Genomic DNA, 20,061 nt, shown 5'->3' on the forward strand with positions numbered 1-20,061 from the left:
CCCTCCCCTCCCCTCCGCACCAAAGACTTACCTGCAGGTTCTTCCTGGGGAACTTTCTGAGGCGGGTCAGGGTGAGGCTCAGGTGCTTCCTTTGGCTTGTCCACTGCAGCAGGAACCAGGACTGGTTTTCCGGGCAGGGGCTCTTTGGGGTCTGGTTTGGGCTGTCCAAAGGCTGCTGATTCTTTCAACTCTGGCAGAAAGACAGCATAAGAATTCATCCAGACATTGGAAGGCTCACACCCAGCGTGTCCCCCACACCAAGCGCACCACCTCTAGATTTAATCAGGTGCAGCTGACAGGGCGAAGGCAAAGCAGGGGCTGGTCGTGCTTGTGAGCTCACCACTGCATCCCATGTACTGCTCCTGGAAGATTCTGTGCTGAACCTGCTTGGCCTAATAGCAGGTACCAAGCCGCACACAACGCGCACATCTGACAAGGCAGATGGGGGCTGCATGGCCTTTGCCAAGCATCCTGCCTTGTATTTTGGGTAGAAGGAAGAGAAAGAGTCCTGCTGCTTTAAATACCCCCACCCAAGAGCTCAGTGCTCCCCTTGCCCCACTGCCACTCCTGATCACAGGGCTCCCACCACCACCACCCAGAAGGGGAGCTCTGCTTGCTGTCGAGACTCAATGCTCACCCGCTGCCTGACTGGTGGGCTCTGGAAGATGCTCCTCGAATGTGGCTGGAGGCAGCTGCAAGGGCTCCTCTGGCCTGTCAGTGGGTTTGCTGGGAGACGGCGGCTGCTGCTTCTCGTCAGGCCTCTCCTGCACAGAGACTGGTTCCATAGGTTGGCTGGAAGAGGAAGGCTCTTCTCGACTTGCTGGGACCGGGCCAGGGGAGACCTTGCTCTCTGCCACTTTCTCTGCTGGCTGGGCAGGAGACACCAGAGCCTCTTCCATTTGGGGGGCAGGAGGAGGCGTCGGCGTGGCTTCCTGCACCTGCTTGCTGAGAGGAGCCTTGCTTTCCTCTACCTTTTCTGGGCCGCGAGTGGGAGACGCCGCCTGATGCTCTGCTTTCTGGTCAAGTGGTTTACTCTCCTCCATACGAAGAGTGGGAGATGGCTTGCTCCCCTCCACCTGTTGGCTGGCAAGAGGTTTGGCTGTTGTCTGCTCTGTCTGTGGGCCAGGAGACTCCTTTCTTTCCTCCTCCTCTGGACTGGGAAGAGGCTCGCTTGCCACCTTCTCTGCCTTGGGGTGGGGAGACTGGCTGCTGGCCTCCTTTTCTGTGTGCCGGCCAGTGGAAGGTTTCCTCTCCTCTTTCTCCTGCACAGGAGAACTGCCACCACCAAGAGCTGTGGGCTCTGGAGCCTTTGCCTTCTGCTCCTTCACCACAGCAGCATCCGGAGAAGCTGTGGAAAAAGAGGAGGTGGAAAAAGAATTGACTTGTCCCGTGAGGCACTCCTGCCATCTGATCACCTACAATTTCCCTCTCTTCAGTTTTAGCAGCATCCAATATCAACATTTTGCAACCTCCTCCATCCTTGTCATGCTGCTGCTCAGTTGCCATGCCTCCCAAAAACCACAAGCAGCAGAACGCCAATCAGGTGCCAAGACAGAGGGTGGTCATCGCTTTCTTGTCCCACTCGTGAGCTTTCAAGAGGCCCCCAGTTGCCTACCCTTGGGAAAAGGAGACTGGCTCAGAGTGATTTCTGGTCCAAACTTGGAAGCCCATCCCTACCCTTCCGGACCAGCAGCGGAGAAGTCTGCTCAGCCAATCTTAGCTCCTCAAGGAACTGCAAGGGTTTGACAGCCTTGAGCATGGCCCACCACTCTCTTTTCCCAAGCCAGAGTCACGTCCCTACAACTGCTCCGAGGCACACACAAGACCTCTTTGTCCAAAGAGACTGCAAAGGCTTCACTGGCAATTCTACTTTTTTTCCTGGATCACTAGCACAAGGGGTGAGGAGAAGTGCCTGTGGTCACAAGTCGATGACTCACTATTGTGCATCCACAGAAAATCTGGCACTGTCACCCTGGATCAGGGGTTCACCACACAGAGAACTAGGCCAAAGGGGGCAGGATGATCGGATATGGCCTCTGGAAGGTGATGGTTGGGGGATGGAGAGGACTACAGAGGGGCTCTCTCCCTCAGACTCACCACATGCTCCAACTTCAATTCCTGGTGGTTCCCCACCTGAACACATCTGTTTGGCACCCTCAAAAATCTTTGCAGCAGGTCCCATGCGAGCTGCTTATGCAAGCCTCAAATGGATCTCACTTTCATATGGTATTAGTACAAAAAACAAAAACCCACTAAGCCTGGGAGTGCATGCTCACCTGCTACGGCTTCTTTAGGAGAAAGAGCTCTGTGGTCAAAGGCAGGCTCGAACCCCAACAACTCCTCCACTTCAAGGGCAGGCCCAGCACCTCCTCCTGGAGATGCTTCAGAAAGCAACGCAAAAGAGAAGAGTTAGGAGATGCAGCTGTTTGGTGACAAATCCACCCGGATCTCCTGGTGCTGTACAAGGGCTGGGGTTTAGTGTGGAAGTGTGCAAAGTCAGGCTCCTCTTGGCCAAGAAGCACCACAGTTCACTGGGCAAGCACCACCTCCCACAATTCTCTCAGTTCAGTTTGCAAAAGTGAACAAAGTGCGTCCAGGTGCCCTCCAGGGTGAGCACACTAATCAAAAACTTGTCAAACGCCATCAACTGACCACTTAGAATGTTGATTGCAGTCCACTGTATACTACAATGCTGATGGCACTTGAGAGACTGGCCAGTTGCTTATGTAGCACAACTGCCTTGAAAGGTTGCGTTTGGTTTGCAATTGCTGCTATCACTGCATTATTTCTGATTTAGGGTCAAGTGGCACATCAAATTGATATGCAGGGCTCAACTACAGGGTGGCCCTCGATATCTGTTCCCAGACCCCCCCCCCCCAGATACCAAAATCTATGCATGATTGAATCCGTGGGTTTCGGGCCCCCAAACCCAACCAGAGCTGTGCTCTGGTTGGTCCTCCCTGGCCCTCAGAAGGCCTCCGAAAACTCTAAGCTGAAAACCAGAAGTTGATGTTTTTGGCCTTCTGAAGACCTCCAAAGGTCTTCTGAGGGCTGGTGAGGCATCCCTGGCCTCTGAGGGTCGTCTGGACGCAATCAGAGTGCAGCTCCCACAGTCTCTGAAGGATACAGGTTGTTCTGAATTCTCAGGTAACTGGGCCACCTGTATTTGGGTTTTTTTTTTAAAAATGACAGCCTCAGGGGATCACAAACAGGACCATGACACATGAGGAAAAGAGCGTTCACCTTCTCCCCCTTGAATCACGGTCCTGAAGAAATGGCACCCCCGAAGGAACACTTCCATCAACAGCACCTTCCAGGGGAGTCACAGGCATTTTGCCAGTGCATTTGTGCCAGTAACATGGCATTGGGGGGGGGGGGTTTAGATATCTCTTCCCCTCACAATGCACTGCCAGTCCTGCCTGGGCTGCCATCTCATTACAGACAGGCATTTGCAGGGCCAAGCTATGCATTTGACAAACATATTACTTGACCGTAGTTTTCTTAATCTAACCTACCTGGAGGCCCTGGATTTTTAAAAAATAAAACGAAGAAAAATTGTTCACATTTATAAAAATATCCAACTTTTATAGTTATAATTCTTCAAAAAAACCATTTCATTGTGTCTCTTTGCCACTATGCTGCAGCAGTCCTCTAAATTAAAGTATCTTTTTGGTTATTCTCATAAAGTTACTGCTTTGAGAATGGGGGATGGGCCAATTGGCCCCACCTTCACTCCTGCCCCTCAAATTGTGCCCCTCCACCTTGGTCCAGGGTGAAGTCCTCCTTGAGCCACTTCAGCCAAGCAAGCACAGTCTTGGCTCTGGGAAGCCTCGCTGTTTGCCACGTAAAACAACTCTACCATTCCCGGATTGGAACCAATCATTCCTTGCAGAAAGCAGAAGGGGCAGGAATGCACCAGGGTCTGAAATCCAATTGGTTGTTCATCAAGCTCTCTTACCAATTGGGGTCACCTGCTTTGTTTGTGGTGCTTGAAGCTCTCCTGTGAGGTCCATCAGGCCTGTTACAAAACTTCCGGGCAAGTGCATCTCTGCAGCATCAGGGTACTTGTTGGGCACTGGATACAAAGACAGAAGCAAGCTGATTACACAAAAGTTCTTGCCTGGTTGTTGGTCAGGTGCTCCCCAGGCCAAGGTTCACAGCCGGAAGCACTACTGAGAACCTAAATGGTGCTTCAAAATGCTACAGGAGTGGGGCGGGGGACACCTTAAAACCACAGGAACACTAAAGACATTTAGACATCTGCTCTCCCACTTCCCATCATCCTTTCATGAAGAGGAACTCAACAGCTACCACCTGCAGATGGGAGCAAGATGGCAGGGAAGCAGAGGGCTGCATCAGACTAGACTGCACATGAGAGCCTCTTTGCATCCTGCTTGAGATGGGGTGTGGGAAGAAGGGAGGATCTGGAAGAGGATAGGAATACAAGGTGATAAGCAAGGAAGTTGGGGAAAGACCAACAGTCTCTTGCTTTTGGGCATCTGTTTCCTCACCCTCACCTCTCCCCCTCCTTCTGCAAGGCTCTTTGCATTTAAACCTCAGGGTTTGGGAACTGTGGCTGCAAACAGGAGAACAAAGCTCAAATCCCACTGCATTTTTTCCATCCTCCAGGCCAGTGTTTCTCAAACTGTGGGTTGGGACCCACTAGGTGGGTCACGAGCCAATTTCAAGTGGGTCCCCATTCATTTCAATATTTTATTTTTAATATATTAGACTTGATACTACCATGGCATGTGACTGCATTTGAGGAAATGTTACAGACCTGTACTTTTAACGAACTACTACATATATGCTTTTAACAATGATCGTAAATAGGACTTACTCCTGGGTAAGTGTAGGTAGGATTGCAGTCTAGGATTGTTAAAAATTTCCCTGCTCGATGATGTCACTTCTGGTCATGACATCACTTCTGGTGGGTCCCAACAAGATTGTTTTTCTAAAAAGTGGGTCCCGATGCTATGTGTGTGAGAACCACTGCTCTAGGTTATCCGAGTTTGCACATGCTTTCTTGTAGCAATCCCAAAGAGGTTTGCACAGAAATGAAAGCTAAGTTCACATCCTGGCCAAGGGGACATCCCATTTCAGTTCCACAGACTGTCTCAAGATCAACATGGCTGCAGGGAGGACTGGGGGGGGCACAAACTATCAAATAGACTCACCCGAGTCCCTGCGAAGGGGTTTCAAACACAACAAAGCACTTGTTTTACTCTCCCCCCTTTCCCCCCAAAGGCATCCTCAGCCTCCCTTTGAAAGACATATGGCGACACACCCCCCACCCCTCCACGTGCTGGAGCTTAAGTTCTTGCACAAAGCCTTCTGGATGGAGAGACTACCACTTCCATTTTTACCTGGTGACTCAAAGAAAGGCAGACCTTGTCCCTCCACTACATGCTGAGTTCCCAACCAGAAATCTTCAGGAGGGCCCATCTCTCTGGCAGGCGCTACAAGATACAATTAGCAGAAACAGACTCTCATAAAAACTCACCACAATGTGGTTTCACACTCCCACTCCTATCTATCATGGCTGTGCCTGAACTCAGGGTTATTCCAGGCTGCATGCCAACCCCAGGACTCACCTGACATGCTCACAGCACTCTAGCACACAAGCGGTAGATGCAGCTGGATGCAAGATCTTGCTAGGACTTTGGGCAACTCCACTTTCTTTTGCCCAAGGGAGAAGAGGACCTTCCTGTTCCATTATGTCTTTGGCAACTGAATATGAGCCCTTCAGCCAAGTGCTCAAAAATGCAACTGGCCAATCCCACCCAGGTTCACAATCTGCAGTTCTCCCTCCAGCCCTTGTTATTTTCTTTGGGGTTAGCAGATCAGCATGGGCTCACCTGCTTGGCTTTGGTTCAGCAGAGACTCTGCCTCCGAATCCACAGCCAGGAAGGTCGATGGGTCAAAAATGTTTGCAGGAGGTTGTGGGGGTTGCTCGAGGACCCCTGCAGCTCCATAAGGTGCTGTAAGAACAAAAGCAGGTTTGTGCCCCCAGTCACATTTTCTCCAAAGAATCTAGGGAGGCAGGAAAGTCAGGAAGCAGCTACACTGATACAGTTGAATCAATGGGGGCTGCACACCAGGACTGTGTCCCTGAATTAAGCTCAAGCTTATTCAAGTCTATCTCACATACACCCAGAGAACAGGACAACTTTATTCTAATGCATAAAAATATTGCAGGAAACCAGCAGCCATTCATTTGAGACTGCCTTTGTAGGCTGCACTCTGCAGTGAAGAACAACATTCCTAGAAAAGTTGGGCAGGGAGAGGGAGGCTCATTGCCCCTTTTCCATAGGAGCTGTTGGATCATCTAAAACTTCCAATTTTCATGAGTACAAAGCTCCTGGCAGTGGTGATGCAATGCAGAGACACCACCACTGACCATCCAGCAGGCTACCCTGAGCATGGCAACTTCTGACTGCAGGGCACCCATTGACAAAAGCAGGGTTTCAATTCGCCTCCAAGGCTCTCTCTTGATGCTGGGTGCAGAGTCTGCAGGGAGAGTCAGGCTTTGAGGGCTCCCAGAGCAACTTCCTCCATGGGGGTCCTGCGGCATTTGGCCAACCATGACTCTGGCCTCCACAGTCCCCCACTCCTTGCCTCTCATCCCAGGATGTGATGATAATCTCATCCTAGCAAACGGACTACCACCTGCAGATGGGAGCAAGATGGCAGGGAAGCAGAGGGCTGCATCAGACTGGACTGCACATGAGAGCCTCTTTGCTTCCTGCTTGAGATGGGATGTGGGAAGAAGGGAGGATCTGGAAGAGGATAGGAATACAGGGAGATAAGCAAGGAAGTTGGGGAAAGACCAACAGTCTCTTGCTTTTGGGCATCTGTTTCCTCAAACCCTCCCCTCTCCCCTCCTCTCATCCCAGCGAACAGACGTTTCGCATTTTACAGCTTTCCTCAAACATCATGACTAGAGACTACTAAACTCTAAGTGATGCATGAAAACACGGCACCAGAAGCAAAGTTCCATGAGTGGCAGGATGATTGTGAGCATGAAGTTTTTTAGACCTGCTGGAGATTAGAAAAGCCTGGAGAGAAAGCAGACTGTGAGCCTAAATACTCTTCATAGTTAATGCAACTTTCAAAGCAGCGGAAGGAAGAAGGGTATCAGCCATGCAGAAGAATTCCTTAGTGGCGACCGACATGGGAAGAGTTACCAGCGGGGCAACTGGAAGTGAGACCTGTACCATGGACTTCTTGCGAAGCGCCAAAATAATCTCCAAGAGGCGGCACATTCATCATTTCCGGAGGGAGCAGCAGCAGGTCAGACAGGACGTCTTCACGGTGCATCTTAAAAGGCTCTGAAGGAGAATCAGCAGAGATCAAAGACCTTAGTCCAGGGCTAGTCAAGCTGTAGGGGAGAGGCACGTGGGGTCCTGGGGCAGCTGTATGCCCCCTGTGCTCGCTGTCAGTGGTAGCTGCCTGTGGGATCCAAGTGCTGCCCAGAAGCCAGTGATCACCACAACCTTTGGCGCTGCTTTAGGAAGAAGGGCCTGCTTGGGGGGCTCGATATGACTCACAGACCACCTCTTGAGATCGTGGTCTTCTGTTAGAAGGAGAAGCTTTCAACATCCAGAGGACTCCACAGCATTTTAGTTCAAGGACCAAGTGCAACTCAAGGCTGACTACCCAACAACAAGAAAAAGGCCAAGTCTGATCTTCGGTTTCATGCAGTACAAGAGCTTTGCCAACCTTCTGTTGAGGTCACTCAGCACTTAAGGACAGGCTCTATGCAAGCCAGATTAACAGTGAGCCAGAAGGTTCCAACCTGTGGGTCTAGAATTCTGTGCACTAAAATGCAGACAAGCAGACACTCCACTTCTATCACAGCTGCATGTCCAGCGAAATCAAAGGAATCCTGAGCTAAAAGGTCATCCTAGATGCAGGCTCTGTTGCAGATCTGTTGTGATCTTTTTCAGTGAAATCCTCCTATACTAGACCTGCATCACTTGTGATCCACTCACCAAGCTACACAGAGCCCACAGAGGGCTTAATAAATCCTCTGGTTTGCTGCCTACCCAAGGCAACCCTTCAAGTAGGGTGGACCATATACTTAGGAAAGGTGGGGCAAACTGCTTCAGACAGTAGATCTGGGGGTTATCGAAGAAGGTGTGTTTTGTTTGTTACTGGGGAAGATTTACAGTGTAACACAGGGGTGCCCAAACCCCGGGCCAGGGGCCACTTGAGGTACTCAGGGGCTCCCAATCAGGCCCTTGGGAAGCCCCCAGTCTCCAATGAACCTCTGGCCCTCCAGAGACTTGCTGGAGCCTGTGCTGGCCCAATGCAATTGCTCTCAGCATGAGGACGACTGTTTGACCTCTCACCTGGGCTGTGGGATGAGGGCTCCCTCCACTAATTGCTGTTTCACGTCTGTGATGCAGCGGTGGCAGTGAAGGAAAGGCTGGCCTTGCTTTGTGCAAGGCCTTTTATAGCCCTGAGCTACTGCAAGACCTTCATTCATTCATATAAGTTCCATCTCTAATAAATTCATTTATGTAAATTTATTCAAATTTTTAATGTAAATTAATTCTTTTTTTTCCCTGGCCCCGGACAGTGTCAGAGAGATGATGTGGCCCTCCTGCCAAAATGTTTGGACACCCCTGGTGTAGTATATTAGGTTAGTTCAGAGCCTTCCCAATCTGCAGATCAGTTAGATTTTCAAGATTGTTTAAGGGGAAAATGAGATTTTCATGGACAGAAGGCAATCAATCAGTGGAACAAGGAGTCCCCAGAACGAGGCAAACCTGCCAACCAAGCAAAGAAAAGGATTTTCCAGGTCTCTGTGGAGGAGATTCAGAAATTACTCCTGAGGATGCAGGCAAAAGGAAGAGTTCCAAGGCAGGAATGTGTGGGCAAGAGTAGGCTTTGAAATCTTACTCACTGGAAACAAACTCCTCTATGTATTAAGAAAACTCGTATCTGGTCAGAAACAAAGGGACTGTGAGAAAATCTGTGTGCCCATTACAAGAAAAGGTAACACTGAGCTTGCTGCTTTACTACTTGAAGCCTGTAGGGAGACCTCTAATGGCTAAGCACCCTCATCACAAGCTGAAAACCACTGCAAAGCACAAGGAGAGGAATCCTGCCTGTCTTCAAAAACTGCACCTTTAGACCTAAAGAAAAGACTCAATGACATTTTTGTTTCCCTTGTGCCTGTCAAAGGATTGCCCCTGACTGATGTGTTTTCCTTATCTACAAGCAATGTCCTTTCAGTTCAGGAGAACTCCCAAGTATAGTCCATCTGAAAACCAATCTGAATCTGAACATAAAACCTGTTTGGTCTGATTTAGCCAACATGAATTAGGAGAGTGTCCTGAGATAGCAAAACCTCGTTCTTAACATGATTTGGGATGCCAGGTAGCTGGAACAAGGTTCAGGTTTTCTCTGAACCACTGACTGTTATATCAGCATTGAGTTTATGGCAGTGGTTCTCGAACTTTTCCGGCTCACGCCTCCCCTGATCCCTGTAGCCATTGACCACGGCTCCCCATTACAACACCTCACCTCAGTTACCCCCAAAATGGGGATGAATTATACACTAGAAATAAGGCTGCCAGCACTCTGACGCTGCAATCCTAACCACACTTACCTGAGAGTAATAAGCCCCATTGAACAAAATAGGACTTACTTCTGAGTAGACCTGGTTAGGATTGTGCCCTGAGTTTGTGAGCAGCACACCTGGAGGGTTTTGGAAAGGGAGGGGGAAGTGATGAATCTGCTGGGGGAGGGGAAGACTTTGTTTTGTGTGTATCTGCTAATTGCAAACTGATGCAAACTGAGACCCAGAGGCTGTTAGGCTGGAATCCTAACCCCACTTTCCTGGGAGTAAGTCCCATTGAACACAATAGGACTTACTTCTGAGTAGACCTAGCTAGGATTGTGCCTTTTATCTTACAATAGCAGCCAACAGAGTACCCCGCCCTCAAAAGGAGGCAGGAAGAAAAAGGGGAATGGCTCAAAAGGAATGGGGATTTTTATTGTTAATCAATTTTTGGAGACAAAGCCATCAAGAGTGGCTTTTTATCTTTTTTGAAGGGGGGGGGAGAGAAAGGTGAAGATCCTGGATTAAGCTGACACAGACCCCAAGCCTATGTAGGTCTACTCAGGTTTATGGAATTCCTTTGGGTGTACACTCTGGGGAAAGGAAACACAGTGTCACCAGCCTGCAAGTGGCATGTTCACTCATGCAACTCCCTGACAATAAGTGAGGGACTAAGAGTTCTAGCAACAAGCATGATGTTTTCTTTACATCCCTATGCTCTGTGGGGAGAAGAATTCCTAAATCAAATCCCACAATTTATGCATTTTATGAGAAGAAAAGCTGGAGATAAAAAAAGCCAGTCAAAACAGAAGAAGTTCCCCCGGCAAAGACAAGTGATTTGTGACTCTGGGAAACTGAGCCTTTTCTCTTTTCCAATGTCTACTAACAGTGTATCTGGCCTGAATCCCCAGAATGACCCTCTTCATTGCCTCCTGAACAAAATACTGTAAATAACTCCCCAAATTTTTTCTTTAAAGTTTGCCTATGTCCTCTAAACACAGCCACAGCACAGATCACACTGTGTGTGGGGGTGAGGGGCAACACTATACAATTTTCTCTTAGTCTTTGACAGGGGATTCGTCTCCACTACTCTTATGAAACAATTATAGCAATGGCACCAAGGCAAAGTTCTGGAGGCACCATATGTTGCACATTTATGCTGTGTGCATGTGTCTTGCGCATGTAGGTGCTATGCAAAGAAGAGTGCTTATTTTTTTTTGGAAGTACATACCAGACTAAAGAGAGGTCAAACTAGGAGGGACAGGAAGCCCACATACCCTTGGATTCCTTTTTCATGCAGGCCTGATGTTTTTGCAACACTTCCCCCCCCCCTTTTCAACTTTCATTCCTCTTTGGTGTAAAAGATTTAGGTTCCATATGTTGAGTTTCAAACTCAATCATGACCCCAACATCCTCTCTTTTGAAAAAACCCATCTAATGGCAGAATCATGGACTTACTCTTCCTTTTATACTCCATCAACACTTATTTGCATGTTGATGTTTTAGGTTTAATTCTAAGGAATTTTAGGGGACCCTTGGCTTTCCCCTGGTGCTAGGTTAGGACAGCCTTGGGCCCCAATACATCCAGGAGCAGAGAAAAGAACTGAAAGCAGTCAGCAGTTGGGGATTTAGATGTAAACACATTGCAAGAAGAAGGAGCAGATCTGGTCCAAATAGGGTTGGCTGCCCTCTGGTTGTTGGTGCCCAAGGTAATTAACCCCTTTGGGGGGCACAAGCAATGATGGACTATTTCCAGATGGGTTGTGAAAAATTGTAGGTAGTGTGTGTCAAGGCTAAGGGGTGCAATCCTCCAGGATTTCTACTTCGCTGAAAGGTCATGTCAGAGCGGAGGCAATATGAAAGGGAATGAACCGCCACTACCAGAGGGCAGGAGGGCTATGCTAGCAAAAACTTGAAAGCATGTGGCACTGAGGCAGGGCTGCCATAGGAAAGGGCCAGGTAAAGCAGCAAGTGGGGATAGGGGAGAGAGTGCTCAATGCCCAGAGCTATCCAAGGCACCCAGAACTGATGAAGAGGCAGCCCCTGGACAGGATAGCCAAGGGCTGCTCTGTGTCTGCTCCTCGGAGGATGAGAGCAGACCAAGCTCAGGGAGGAAGCGAGGAGGAGGGCAAGGCAACTCCACCACTAAACTCTGGCACCTGGTTGGACCCCCACTGCTTGGCCAGTAACCCCTATTTTAGCTTGGGGCCAGGAGTGCACCCCTCTCGCAACAACCATGACTGGAGGCAGAGAAGGAGGAGCTTATGTGATGTTAGGATCAACCAATTGTATTAGAATGGCCTGGTCTGGTTTAACAAAATATCAGGCCACCAAGAAATGAGACAGCACAGGTGCAGGTTTGAGGCTGGCTCCCACAGTCATTCCTCATTTCCACAGTTCCCATGCCAAGCAACGTTTCATGCCAGGTTGTGTGTGTGTTGAGGGGAGATACTTTGTCTATTACTAAACTGCCTTGTTCCTGTTCAATCAGCAAACACAGGGTGGGGCAACAACCTCCACAAAACCCCAGAATCCAAGGCCTGAATTCTTGGGAGGTGGAGAGTGGTTTTTTTTCCTCTGCAGGTTCTTACCTGTCATATCCACAGGCTTAAAAGCAGGCTGTGTGTCAAAGCAACGGTCCCTGTCGTCCATGGTCCATGAGTCATTACGGTCCAGGAACTCCTTATAGGATAATTTCTCCTCCATGATCTTTCCTGGGGACACTAGAAACGAAACAAAAGCAGCAGTGCTATTCTTAGTAACTGGCCCCAACAACCTACGGTCACAACATAAGCCATCATTCCTGTTGGAAAAGGACTTCAGTTGGGGCTGCAACTAGACCCTCTGGTTCAGGGTCAGAATAAGCTAACGGTTCTCATAATGAACAGAAGTGGAACGAATGGATTTTCCATTCATTTGGCACACAAGCCATACCTCCAGCCCCCTGCCCATCTCTTGGGATCTAAGATTTAAAAAATCACCATCAGCCTCACTCTGCTCACATGGAGAGTGTTAAGCCGGACTCGAGCACTGCAAAAGGGTCTCTCCAAACTCGCAGAACGTGTAATAACAAATGAAGACATTCAGTGTACTTGAAAATCAAACAAAGCATATAGGAGAGAAACAGGTGAACCGGGAAAGGAGCAGGAACACCCCAGATCACCTCCAAGACAGAGAGTCCCACAAGTGGGTCGTGCACTTGTAGGGGGCAGTCGGCCAAAAGCAAGCCCTGAACAGTATGACCACCAGACTCGAGGCCTTGGTGCAGGCTGCTGATTGGAGCTGCTGAGGGCCCTCGGTGCCTAATGAGGAGAGGCAGGCCGCTGTGGCAGAGGCCCACCTCTCCAGGCTTGAACCTCCACAGGTTGGGGGGAGCGCATCACTGAGGGGCCAAGCGACACCCCCCATCTGTGTGTATGGAAATAGCTGTTTTACGTATGTCTGTATACAGCATGTATAAGTTGTTCCTGCTGGTGTGGAATGAACTAAATTGAGCCTTTTTCTGAATGCTTATTTATTGGCAGATCACAAGGCACTGCATTGTTTCCAAAATAAAGCTCTGTTTGTTAAAAAAAAAAAACACAGAAAAAAAACTCTTGTCTTTATGTGAACCACCAACTATTGAAGTAACCACAGCAAAGGTCCCTGATCTTTCTGGCAGCCTCCTCCTGCGGAAAGGGATGACAGAAGAGGCAGCCTCTCCCTATTCTCCTCAGTGAAGTGCTCTCAGCACCTGTCAAGGGGTTAGCACAGTGATTTTCAACCTTTTTCTTCTCACGGCACAGCATCTGCTTTTTGACAACTAACAAGGCACACCAGGCCGTTGGTAGGGAGCTCACATCCCCATTGGCCCTACTGACAAACGACCCTCCCCCAAACTCTCACGGCACACTTGCAGACCATTTATGACACACCAGTGTGCCACAGCACAGTGGTTGATAATGGCTGGGTTAGCACCTTGCCCATAGCGCTGGTCCAGTCTTGCACCACTGCTCGAAGTGTGGTGCCTCGCTGCCTCTTTCTTTTCCCAAGCCCCCTCCTCTTCCCCTCCCTTCTTCCTGCCACCACAAAACCCCACTTCTTCAAGCCCTGCCCCTCCAGGAGACTCTCTTGATTCTCCTGGGCCCTGCTTCCCCACCTTCTTCCCCTCCACTATTTGCATTACACACTCCCCTTCTTTGCATGTCCTTCTTGTTGTCGGAATGTCCCCACCATCTCTACCTAGAAGCTGCTGACGTTTAGGAATTGTGGGACTGGGGGATAGTGCACTGCCTTCAGTTTTCAATTCCCCTTCCTGGTTCTCATATTCTTATCTCCACAATGAAAAGCCTCCATCTTTGTACTCACATCCTTGCCTCCCTCCCTTTTCCTGACATTCCACTAGGTTGCACCAGGAGCTTCAGCACTTGATCCCTGCTCACGCCACAGCTTGCCCTCCCCAAAGGCATACGTTCATGTGCGTCTCAAAAGCACACCTGGTTACAGCTGGTAGGTTTGGACGTCAGACAACACAAAGCCCAGGCAGTTCCCCATTTGGAGTCTGGGGCAGCAAAGCTCACAAGCTGCACATAGCAGTAAAATGGAAGCAAAAAGCAGAAATAAAGGGGGGGAGCAAGAACAGGGCCTCCAGGTGGATCACTTGTTTCATGTTAGGAGATATGCATGAGGGGGAGGGCATGTATTGGCTGAGCTTGAACCTGGCTGCTTCCATTGATATCTGGCCTGAGGGATACTCACATGTTAACAACATGTAACTACCCAGTCAGCTTCCGGCAAACACAGATCAGCCCAATTCAAAATGTTACAATTTTGTCCCCCCTTAAAAAAAAAAATCAAAAAACACACCACCAAATTGCTCAGGCTTGCATTCCAGCATGTGTAGGGAAGGGAGGGGAGCTGCTCAGAATTCCTATCTTCAGCTGTCTGCAGGCTCCTGGAGGTCTACATCTCAGGTCCTTCGGGTATGGAAGAAGGGGCTTTCAGCAGTTAGCTATGCCACTGCTCTCCAAAAGATGCCAGCAGCTCCCAGTTTCTGTCTGGAAACCACAAGAAACCCTACTCCCAGGCAGGGCAAGCCAACTTACAATTTATCATTTTAAAAGAAGCTCTTAAAAAAGTAAAATTCTCAAAACAGTATTTTTCTTTTCCCACCAACCTCATCAGTAAGCATGCTGTAATAGTCATTTATATGATCAACCGCCAATCAAGCGCAGGCCTACACACAGCCCGCCAACAAGGACTACCCTGCTGCTACTCCTTCCCCCTGACCCAGGTGCTGGAAGTGCCATAACCCCTCTTTGTCCTAACTTGCTACAGGGCTGGTCACTCTAGGCGGCCTTCAGACGGCAACTAGACACCGACTGAACTGGCCTCTAGCTGTGGGGAAACTGCTATGCCAGACCCCATGCATTACAGGCACCTCCATGTGCATGGCAGACTGCCTGCACCCACAGAAGAGCTCTTTAGGCAGAACCGGCGATGCCACAAGGCTTGCAGATGTAAACAGGTTCAAGAGGAACAAAGAGAACTGTGTTTCCAGACCTCACAGCGGAAGCTGGGATGTGGAAGGTTCCGCCATAGACTTGAGCCGCTTGCCCAGGGCGAGTGCTGCTGGGGAGGTCTGCAGCTACTCCTCTGCATTGGCACGAAGCTAAACACCAACAACCAACTCCTTTATCCCAGACTGTACTGCTTTGTTTCTTCTGTGATTCCATTTAATTAATCAGGGGATTGTGGTCCACGTGATGCTTTGTCAAGGGCCATCACTAAGAGTTTACACTCCGAGTGCCACAACATGCCTTAAAAGCAGCAGAGAACCATTTAAGAACTGTCCTTGGACAGACTCTGAGCTGTTTGTCACATCTATACTCCTACTTCCCTTCAGAGCCCCACATAATCTGTTATCCTGGTTTTTATCTGGACAATCCTATGAAAGGAGACAGGCTGGGTTGGGGTGGGGGAAAAGAGAGGGATTGGCCCAAGTTTGTCCAGTGACTAGCAGGGTTTCCATCCTAGGGCTCCCTAGTCCAAGTCCAGCACAACAACTGCTACACCTTACTGCAGTGATTTTCAACCTTTTGCATCTCACGGCACACAGACAAGGTACTAAAATGGTCAAGGCATGCCACCAGGTTTTTGACAGTTGACAAGGCACATCATGCTGCCAGTTGGGGCTCACATCTCCCATTGGCCCTATTAATAAATGACTTTCCCCTAAATGCCTGTGGTACACCTATGGACCACCTATGGCACACCAGTGTACCACGGCATAGTGATTGAAAATGGCTGCCTTACTGGGAGAGATCAGAGTGAAAGATTCCCCAACAAGGGAACAGCCTCCTAACTGGCTTCCTCCCTGCACAATCTACTATGATCCAGGGGACTGTACGACAGAAGCAGATAACTCAACATTAAGGTGCTTTACATTTGCCGGGGATACTTTTAATCAATGTAGCTGAAATGAAACATGCAGATTAAAATTTGTTCCAGTTCTCCTGCACAGCCGATAAGTCAGTACTGAAAGGGTCAGGGTTCTCTTGGGGTCTGCCACTGTGCCAACCACATAGGATGAAGTCATCGGCTTCCTTCACCAAACTGATTAAAAAGGAAAAATGGAGATGTAGTTGCAAGTTCACACCTTGGCCTCTCTCTTAATCAATGGGGTTGAGACCAAGCAAAGACTCGCACTCGAGTCTCTCAAAGCGCTACTGGCACAAGTCCTGCTCTCCAACCAAATCAGTCTTTTGGGGAAGAAGGGGGGCTCTCTTCCAGGCTGCACCCAAAGCTTCACCATTTGCCTTTCAGAACAAAAGGATTATTATAGCAGCCATTGGACAGTAAGAATCACAGGCAAATGGCAGCGGATTGTCAAAATCCAACTTTAGACTTTGCTGCCCAGATCTTCCGCAAAACTGAGGGGTCTTGTGTTGAACGAGTGTATTTTTTGCTCCACTCTGGCAGTGGCACGAAGGAAGCAGCTGGCATTTCCCTTGCAGCACAGAGTGGCACCTTATATAACTGCAACTTCTGACACTTCAGTAACCATCCACCCCTTCCCCAAAACAGCCTGTTCATTCAGAGTTCTGCACTGTGTATACCTAGTTAATGATAAATAATTAAACGACAAATTCATTTTAAAAGTCTTGTGAGGCTCTGAAAGCCAGCCTTCCATTTGCTGAACAATTTGGCCAAGAGGTAGGCAGGTTTTCTTCCCAAGCACTCTGCCTCTTATCAAGCGAGAGAGTAGGGTAAGATATGGTTGGATTCAGCAAGTATCACAGCAGTCTCACTCTCTCTCACCCCCCATTCACTGCATAGGAAGAGTTTACTGTGGGGCAGACAGGGTAGCAAGAGATGCAGAAAAGTGTGTGAATTTGGGATACCCATGGAGTTAAAGCAACCAGTACTGGGCAAGAAAGCAGTCGAGTGTGCAAGATGATGGGCAGGAGTGACAAGAGGCAGGAATCATCAGAGCTTGAAGTCTGACAGAAGGGGTATACATTTAAATACACCTTGAATACATTCCTTTTCAAGGTCATGGCATGTGACCCTTCTACCAGGGAGAACAGCAGTGCTTACCAATTCAGGGGCTCCCAGACAACAATAGTTGACCTCTTAACCCCAAAGTCAAATTCAAACTCTTCACCTGACTCATTTCTGGAGCCTTCGGCCACCTAGCTCCACCCCCAAAAGCTTCTCACATATGTCTGAAACCAAGTCTAGAAGATTCTCGGAGCACCACTTCACCAAACTACCAATCCCAGAAATAGGGTTGGGAGGGACACCAGAGAGACCATGTATTGGTTTGTAGTGCAAATATGCCCAGAGTGCCTCATGCATCTTCCTTTGAAAAATTTAGACTACTACCTGTATTATTTCTACATTTGCTTCAAGAATCCTATGTTTTGCAGTAATTTTAACCTATGTTAGAATCAGTGTGCCAGAACCTGGGTCACCTCCAACCCACATATGACCCAATATTCAGCACTCTTTTCCCACATGACCTTCCAGCAGGCCTCACTCAGTGTTCCAACAAGACTTTTCCATCTGTACCAGCCACTTTTGTGTCACTTCCTGGATGACTGCAGTTCATGACACCATAAGACAGCAGCCTCAAATGTGTCTTGGGAAAAGTCTGGAGAACCTTTTTGAAAGACTGGCACTTAGGATCACAAGCAATCCACAGCATTTCCCTGAAGTGCAAGGCATTCTGGGGACCAAGGGGGTGAGGCCCATGCAAATGCGGTGAGGAAGAAAGTGCGAGAGGAACTCTGCTCAATTGCTGCTGAGCCAGGCAGGCCTCCGCATTTGAAGGCGGGTCATGAACGGTTTTGTTGCAACCAGCAGCAGTGTCAAACCATTTCTACCAAGCCCCAAGGAAAGAAGCCTTTCTTTCACAGAAAGAAAACTGTGAAAGTTCTCACAGTGGCTTCAGCTGAACCAGCCTGGCTTAAGTTACACTCAATTGGTGCAAACATTCAACTCACTGTAATTTTTGCCTCAAGCTTTTCTTCCTTTCAAACAGACTTCTTGATATCATCTCCCTCAAAAGGCTCTTGATTGTAGCATTACTCCATTTTCACTGTCCTTTCTATTAGAATAAATTGGGGGGGGGGGAAGTGTCATGGGATGAGCCTCTTCAGTTTGGTGTTGCCTAGGGCCCCAGCGCAGCTTAATCTAGCCCTGATCATCCAGCAGAAGCTGCCCAGGATCTCAGACAGAGGACTTGCCCAACCCTACCTGGAGACACCAGGTGTGATGAATGTACTGTTCCCCCCATTTTCCCTTATTTTTTTACTTCTAACCCCCCCCCCCCCCAAAAAAAAAACACCTCTGTGCTGGTTCAGCAACCTAAAAGCTACTGGGACCTGCTCCTGCAGCAGTTTGGCTCTGGTTCAAAATGCCATCCCCAGATAGTCATGTGCTGATGCAGACTCCGCTGATTCAGTCGGGTTATTGCTTGGTGACTGCACTGGCTGCCAGTTCATTTCCAGGCTCAATTTAAAGTGCTAGTTTTGACTTTTAAAGCCCTTTACAGATTACGATCAGAGTATTTTGAGGGACCGACTTCTTCCATATAATCCTATCCATTCTCTCAGGTCATCAGAGTGGGCCTGTCTTACACTGCTGCCACTAGCAGAGGTGAGGGGGATGGTGGATAGAAATAGGGCCTTTTTGGTGGTGGCTCCTTGTTTATGGAATTTCCTCCTGGAATTAATCCATTTCTGCCCAACATTATATATACACCACAGGAACCAAATGGGTACACCTGTGGGCTGGGCAGAAACAGGTTAAGAATGGCTCCCTCTCTGGAGACCATTTGGTGAGGCCTCAAGAATGCCTTCAGGAAGGCATCTGACATTGTGGGCTGGGTTTTTTAATGAGATGGGTTTTAATGGTTGAATGATCCTGGTTGTTCTGTTTTAATTGGTTTTATGCTTAATGTTTTTAGTATTGTTTTAGTTCAGTTAAGTATTAGTTTTATGTTGTAAGCCACTTTGAATCCCCTTGAGTGTGGGAGAAAGGTGGGAAATACATTTTTCAAATAAATAAAATCGAGCCCTTCCTTATGTCTCGAGTAGAAAAGCCTTCTACTAAGTTTGGCACATGCCTACCAATTGCACAGTAGGGGCACTAGGGGTGGAATGAAGTGGCCAGATGTTGCCCCCAGTCAGGCAACTCTATGGCATCACCAAACTGAGTTTACTTAAGTTTAAACCCAGGGATACTCGTGTGCGTTTCTGCCAGGCCTGCTGTGAAGCCAATGCTGGTTTGCAGACTTACTTGCCAATAAGTGGGGAGACTGGGATTCCTGGGACAGACCCCAGCATAAGTTGCTCAGCATAAACTTCAAGGAAGTGGAATTTCCACTGAGCCCCTGCAGGAGAAGGGCTTGGCAGCCTCCTTAGTTCACACTTGGTTCTCTTGTCTATCTGGTGGGCAACTGTGAGATACAGGAAGCTGGACTAGATGGGCCTATGGCCTGATCCAGCGGGCTGTTCTTATGTCCTCACCCTCTCCAGGTGCAGGCATGAACCAGTTTGTATCTAATGTTGGAAACTGCATTATTTCTTTTGCTTCACTCTTAAATGCAGCACTGCTGAGGACTTTTCCATTTGGGAGCTGGATTTGTATAGCAGGTTGAAAGAGACAAACTTGTGGCAGTCTGTGTGAATGAAGCACAATTCCCAGACAAACATTTTCCCTTGATGGTACCACTTCCAAGGCTCTCTGTGAGGTGGGCCACATGCCCAGCTGCCTACTGAAGCAGCTCTACCTCTGCAGAATGGGGCACACCAGAACTCTGCCTGCTGGTCCTCAGCTGGTCAGTTTCATGTCCCAAGTTCTGCTGGGAGATGCCCTCAGCAGCATCCACAGTTCAGTCTCACACGTGTTCTTACTCACCCCATTTCTGCAGCATGATATTGAAACCTGCCTCGAACAGAAGGAGACCAATGACAACTGGAATGGAAAGTGTAGTAATGTGGTAA

The 20,061-nt window shown here is 48.7% G+C and overlaps 1 protein-coding gene across 13 annotated transcripts in view; it reads right to left on the reverse strand.

The window, feature by feature from the left end:
- The window catches only part of MAP4 (microtubule associated protein 4), a 174,599-nt gene that overhangs the window by 54,332 nt on the left and 100,206 nt on the right, over nucleotides 1–20,061 (reverse strand). For 11 of the 13 annotated variants that reach the window (XM_066626816.1, XM_066626813.1, XM_066626807.1 and 8 more), the window contains 8 exons: nucleotides 12,163–12,294; nucleotides 7,218–7,331; nucleotides 5,859–5,981; nucleotides 5,367–5,459; nucleotides 3,959–4,075; nucleotides 2,277–2,381; nucleotides 638–1,348; nucleotides 32–190 (listed from right to left, as the gene is read on the reverse strand). In XM_066626816.1, the coding sequence (XP_066482913.1) occupies nucleotides 32–190; nucleotides 638–1,348; nucleotides 2,277–2,381; nucleotides 3,959–4,075; nucleotides 5,367–5,459; nucleotides 5,859–5,981; nucleotides 7,218–7,331; nucleotides 12,163–12,294 (1,554 nt within the window). The remainder of the gene's footprint in view (nucleotides 1–31; nucleotides 191–637; nucleotides 1,349–2,276; nucleotides 2,382–3,958; nucleotides 4,076–5,366; nucleotides 5,460–5,858; nucleotides 5,982–7,217; nucleotides 7,332–12,162; nucleotides 12,295–20,061) is intronic. The other 2 variants (XM_066626812.1, XM_066626817.1) reach the window with 2 other exon arrangements.

This window comes from Tiliqua scincoides, chromosome 5 (assembly GCF_035046505.1).
Source record: "Tiliqua scincoides isolate rTilSci1 chromosome 5, rTilSci1.hap2, whole genome shotgun sequence".
Classification (NCBI taxonomy): Eukaryota; Metazoa; Chordata; class Lepidosauria; order Squamata; family Scincidae; genus Tiliqua; species Tiliqua scincoides.